This window comes from Electrophorus electricus, chromosome 5, assembly GCF_013358815.1.
Source record: "Electrophorus electricus isolate fEleEle1 chromosome 5, fEleEle1.pri, whole genome shotgun sequence".
Taxonomy (NCBI): domain Eukaryota; kingdom Metazoa; phylum Chordata; class Actinopteri; order Gymnotiformes; family Gymnotidae; genus Electrophorus; species Electrophorus electricus.
Window position 1 is genome coordinate 14,299,385 of NC_049539.1, and position 6,005 is coordinate 14,305,389.

Sequence of the window (6,005 nt, forward strand, 5' to 3'; positions counted from 1 at the left end):
CATGAACGAACATATATACATATATATATACACACACACACACACACACACACACACACACACACGGGGAAACATTTGGGTGGAGGGGCCGTACCGTCACAGCTCAACTGACTCTTTTTACACCTTACACAATCTGAAACTGCCACCCACACAAACTTCATAACTTCACAAACTTTTTAAGACTACAAAAAAAGCAATTAAACCTCAGTGACCATCTTTTCTGCTTTCATTTATTTTTACTTTATAATTTATTAAAGTGGATTTTTTTATTAGTTAATTATAGTTCGTTATATTGGTTTTGTTATATTAAGGGGATTGACTTTCAACAATTGAATTATCAAAAGTGTAGCAAAAGTATTGGGAGGTAGTTACCATCATTTCTGAATGAAGACCATCAAATATCACATCTCTCATGATGAATCAAACTAGACTGAACAAAAAAATACTCCAGGCTTGTTCAAGCTGATCTCTTGTTAATCCTATCTATAGCATAGGGTTAACAAACACTGGTCATAATGTCAGTGTGTTTCATTGTAGTTTGAAACAGGCTTGTACTGGTAGACTGATTATCATTAAACTTGAATTATAAGTGTGCTTTGATTCAATTTTTTCTGATAGGAAAAATTCTTTTCACCCATGCATCACTGGATATGCTGATAGGAAATAAAGCTTACACCAAGAACAAACCACAGTTTTTTTTACTTTGTTTTATTCTACCATTACTCCTGAAAGAATACATCATATTTCTAATCAAGCATCATATTTCTAATGAAGGAGTTAAGATAATCTGACTCCTGAACAATTCTAGGCCAAACTGAATAAAGTCCTGCAAAAAGTTTGTTTACTTTCTCTGCTGGCCTGAAGCTAACAAATAGTGAGGAGAAAAATATTACAACGATGAAAGAAAAAGAACAAAGTAATATATAATAAGTTGAAGTTTAAGCTGATATGTAGATAAGAGTGACTAAAAGGTTAGTATAGTTTGCAATTCCCAAAGCAGTGTATAGGATCAGAGCTGCAGAAATCCTCCTCCCAGTTGGCTTCCTCCTCAGGATAGAGAAGGCAAGAACACATAAACTGAAGAACAGGGATGACTCTTCAGATTTTGTTGTTGTTGTTAGTTGACAAGACTTTAAATCATTTTAGATTATATTATGGATTAAATAAAGAATAACTTGATACTTGTGATATAGTTTTGCTGGCTCTCCTTCCAGACACAGATCATGATCATAGCACACAGCTGCATTAATTCACAGTGTTGTGTAACTACTCATGCCTAGAAATTAATATCTCACAAACTAAAGAGATATTGTTGATTTAGTTGAATTGCAACCCTTAAAACTGCAGTAGGTAAACTGTATCAACATAACTTTTGTCATGTTTGCTAAAACTGTCACTATGTGCTGGCAGTAGTACAAGAGCCAGGTAAACATTTTTTTTACTTGGACTAGATTTATGATAATTTTTCAATGAATTAAAGGAAATTTCATTTTTCTTCCTCATCCCAAGAGAATCTAATTCCAGATCCCTTCATTTCTTCATTTATGGCTGCATTGAATTTGGCCTCCATCTCTGGGCTGAAGTGATTCTTCCAGTCTCCAGCAATTCCTTGGTAAGACCCAAAAACAAGAATGAGAAATTCCACTTCTTAGAATCTGCTCCACCTTTACAAAAACATCCACAGGATTCAACTTACAAAGCATTGACACAAATACCAGAAAACCCAGCTTTGGGTCATTTTTTCTTCTGCCTACCTTTTCTGAGGAAAGGTGATTTGCTGCTGTCCATGATCTCCTGGGGTACCAGTGAATAGTTGGACATCTTGTTATGTTTCATGTTTTTGAATTGACAGTGTTCGATCACATGGTCCAGAGCGTCTTCACTAAGCTGCCGACCAAGAAAGCATAAAATGCGTTCTATTCCCCCACGCAGATCCTGAGAAAGAAATAAGATGCTTTTGAAACTAGTTCATTGATTTATTATACCACTGCAATGCAGAACAAAGAGGTTTTGTTCAAGGTTTTCTTAATGCTTTCACCTGCTGTATTCACTCAAGATAACAGGAATGACATAGCAACTTAGTAGTATATTACAGAGAGTACTGCCCTGTGAGCAACTGCACAGAAGTGGTTTCGCTTTTGTACTGGTAATATAATAAGAGTGGAAAAGCAACCAGAACTTTTAGATTACTTTCTCCCCTCGTAATCTGCTATACATTGGGGATGTATAGCAGACAATAAACTTATTCTTTAAAATTATGAGAGTTCTTAAAGTGGGTCCATTACATTCACTGAGATTCAACCTCAAATTGAAGCCATGGTATTTCATTTTTCTAAAACAACTAAGCAGACAAGCTAGATAATTACTCACTGCAAAAAATGTAATACCAACAACTGAAGAGTCCCAGGAAAATCAGTTATTCTGTATGGCTTATGTGAACATGACAATTAACTACACATTATGCAGGCCACTATCACTGAATCAACATGCAATAAGTTGCCTAAGTGAGTACATATTACCTGAACAAGCTCTTCATAAGTGATATAGAGAATTCTATCTCCTAAATCTGGGCTTTTCCAGCTCTTCACATGATCAGTCCATTTCCCAAAAAGCACTGTACAAATAAAATCACATCACCAGTGCTCTCCATTAAAGACCAATGCCATATATCTTAAAAACATATCTATTTGAGTCTCTTACCCTGCCCTGTTTGGAACTTGTTAATAAATTCTTCAAATGTTCCTGGGTCGTCCAGAAAACTGGCCATCCGGTGGTAATGGAAAGAGGAAACCAAGACATCTTTAGGGTTTCTGGCAATATAAACAACCTGAGCATGAGAGTAAAGACACCCATTTACTGTTAATGCAGAAAATCTTCTTTACATCTTTGTGATTAATTTTGAGTACCTAAAAATCTTTCATAGCACTACCAGGGCCTGTACTCACTATATTTTACCTTAGCCTTAGAAGAGAAGAAGGTGGAAGGCATCAGATGATAAGGCATATGGGAGACTATGGCCCGTGGAGAACTCAGCTTGTCCATGACCACAGCAGCACGTGTCTCTTCAAGCCAAGGAACCCGGTCCCAGTTTGGGATGGTCTGCACTGGAGTAAGATCTCCTCCATTGAGGAGCAAGGGAATAATCTCTTGCATCCATGTTGTGCCTGAAAAGAAATGTCCATATAAATACAAAGAAGGTTCCAGGTGAGTAACCACAGTGTACTCTAGTAAGAGATGTAAAAAAAAATGTAGTGAAGTACAAGAGCTTTCCAGAGAAACAGGACATTTCAAACAGAGGTCCTTCATCAACTGTACAAGAAAAATTCCGAATTTGTAGGAGGAACCAATTTATATTTCAAAAGGCAGATTTAAACATTTTTTTTAAATCTTTTTTTCGGACCATACTCTCTAAATCCTAGAGATGGGTGTGGTTGAAAATCCCAGCAGATCAGCAATTTAGATGTTTTAAAAATTAAACATTTAAATGTTTATCTGCTGTAGATGTTTATTTAATCTGTCCTCGGATCACTACATTTCTCAATAAAAGCTCAGACCATGCTGTATAAGTTTTTACTCTACATTATCATACATTATCATACATTATCATACATTATCTTACAGTGGACGATCACTCCTCCGTCTAATGCGTTTTATTTCTTTTTCCTTTTAATGCAAAAAACCTTCACATGTGCGACATTGTTTGTAAGTTATTTTCACTGGAAAATGAAACTTTCCTAATACTTCCTACCATGTGACTAGAGCTCTGACCCCTGATGAGCGATTTTTTAAATATATAGCAGTGTCAGGAAACATATTTAATTGGTGAAGAACAAAATAACTCACCCGACTTGGGGTATGAAATTATAAATATGTCGTCGTCTTGAACTACGAACGTCTCAAAATAGTTAAGACTGTTTTCAGAATGAGCGACTTTAGGTAGGAAAAGTCCATGGTACACCAAATAGAGGGCGTTGCTTTCCATAACTAAAAGACAACAAGAATGCCGTCTAAACTCATCAGTGGACGTCACTGCTCCTGGAGTAACTGCACAGAAGTGGGTTGGGTTCTATACTGGTCATATCCGCGGGAAGGGGCGGGAAAGCATCGGAAAACAACAGCGAGATCCATGTATACTTATTTATTGATCCCTTTTACATTAATCTCCTCATAATTTAGATAAGTACGCAGGAAGAGGTATAACAGAAAAGCATCTTATTCCTTAAGTAATGACTTTTTGAAATGTATCCATTGCCTAGCCTGTTTAATTTTTATCTTGAAAGTTTATTCTATCCTGATATGGTCGACACGATTAAGACTCGTCTGGGTGTTCTTCATACGACTGACCGAGCACCAGTACTCGATTATTACTAAAAGAAAAAAAAATGCTTGGTGTTTTTTGTTTATATATGTTTTCTTACACAAAATGTGCCCCATGAATCATGGATCATTATTAGGATGTTTTATTAACATTATTAAAGAAACACCACATGGTTGTAGCACATTTGCAACAATAGACTATATACAGTATATACAGTCTATGTTCGCAACGCAGCACGCCCTATCATCCACTTCCGTATCTTGAAGGAGCGTTGTATAAAATCAAGCGTTGCTTTTGGTTAATACTTTTAAATCACAGCTTCTGGGTATGGGGTACTGACGTGGCGATCTTACAGCTGTAATTTGAAAAATTATCACTTTTTTTGTGAACACAAAGTGAATGGGATGTCAATATCAATGGGGAAAAATTGATTGCTTTAATACATACAGGGCTGAGGGGATTCTCAGTTCAGTATAAGCATGTTTGCTTTATAATGAAGCACCTTCCTAGTTAATTAAGACTGAATAACATGGCTACTGTTGATACCACCACCAGAGTCTGCATTAACTGTATTTACCTTAGCCTTAGAAGAGAAGAATGAGGAAGGCATCAGATGATAAGGCATATGGGAGACCATAGCCCACTGAGAACTCATCTTGTCCACGTGTAGAACAGGAGTTGCCTCAAGCCAAGGAACCCTTGTCCAGTTTGGGATGGTCTGTAGAGGAGTCAAATCTGAGGGGAATGATCTCTTGCATCCATGTCTTACCTGAAAAAGAATGTTATAAATCATAGTTTAAATTATGTTGTATTGTTTTCAATCTTTCTGTCCACAAAAGCTGCACTGTGTGTGACTGGGGATAACATAACAAAATTAAAGCTAAAAAAACAAACAAACTGATATTTGAACAGTTTATATGGTTCATAACAGATTTTGAATAAGAAATGCAAAATACATCTGAATCGTTGATTTTAAAGTTGAACTACTTAAATCTGCCTTCACTGTGACTCTTCTTTGGGCACATCAGTCCATGGTATATAAGATACTTTTCATTCTCCATGTAAAAACCGTAGATTATAACGCGAGGGTTCCCAGAGAATCAGTGCTCAGTCTACTATGGGCAATGCCATGGCTGGTGTTAAAATAGGTAAGTTAAGTAGTATTTTTGCTGTCACGATCAGTCCCTTCCATGTTCCGTGTCTTCCATGTCCTGTGTTTTCGTTCCGTTCCATAGTTTCGTTTTGTCCTCACAGTGATTGCATACACCTGTCCCTCGTTTCTAGTTCATGTATTTAAACCCTGCTGTGTGCCTTGGTCGTTGCTGTTCATTGTTTGTCTGGAGGTTTGACCGTTTGTTTCATGGTTTGAATTAATGTTAGAATCTTTGAGGGTTGTTTCTTTGTGCTGCGTGTATTTGTGTTTCCTAGCCTTGAGTTTTCCCCTGTCTTAGTTATAGCTTGCTTCCCTAGTTTGCCTTCGTGTTTTTGTTTTGTTATGTATCCCAGTACTCTCCGTGTCGGCTCTATGACCCTGGACTGCCTTAATGACCCTGATTTTGGATTTGCCCCTATTAAATCTCGCTCCTCTCAGCACATGCGTCCGCCTCCTTACCGCTCACCGTTACATTTGCATACTCAGATTATTATTGACCATCCAGAAATACGAACCACTTATTTGCAAACACTT

General features: G+C 37.1%; 1 protein-coding gene across 3 annotated transcripts; it reads right to left on the reverse strand.

The window, feature by feature from the left end:
- Positions 1-692: 692 nt before the first annotated feature.
- Positions 693-4,010, reverse strand: LOC113567889 (sulfotransferase 2B1-like). 3 transcript variants are annotated; one of them, XM_026996028.2, is made up of 6 exons: positions 3,844-4,010; positions 2,956-3,164; positions 2,701-2,827; positions 2,520-2,614; positions 1,755-1,935; positions 693-1,608 (listed from the first exon to the last, which is right to left on the reverse strand). In XM_026996028.2, exons 1-6 carry the CDS (start codon positions 3,980-3,982, stop codon positions 1,487-1,489), a joined length of 873 nt encoding a protein of 290 aa, XP_026851829.2. In that variant the 5' UTR covers positions 3,983-4,010; the 3' UTR covers positions 693-1,486. The 3 variants fall into 3 exon arrangements, with proteins under 3 accessions (XP_026851829.2, XP_035382291.1, XP_026851830.2); XM_035526398.1 differs by lacking the exon at positions 3,844-4,010 and adding an exon at positions 3,620-3,724; XM_026996029.2 differs by lacking the exon at positions 3,844-4,010 and adding an exon at positions 3,610-3,724.
- Positions 4,011-6,005: the final 1,995 nt, after the last annotated feature.

Excerpts from the sequence above, each read along its gene's own strand:
- LOC113567889 (XM_026996028.2), bottom strand. The coding sequence starts at position 3,982 with ATGGAAAGCAACGCCCTCTATTTGGTGTACCATGGACTTTTCCTACCT. Across the intron at positions 1,936-2,519 it reads CTTATGAAGAGCTTGTTCAG|GATCTGCGTGGGGGAATAGA; the intron begins GTAATATGTACT and ends TTTCTTTCTCAG. Across the intron at positions 1,609-1,754 it reads ATCACCTTTCCTCAGAAAAG|GAATTGCTGGAGACTGGAAG; the intron begins GTAGGCAGAAGA and ends GGTCTTACCAAG.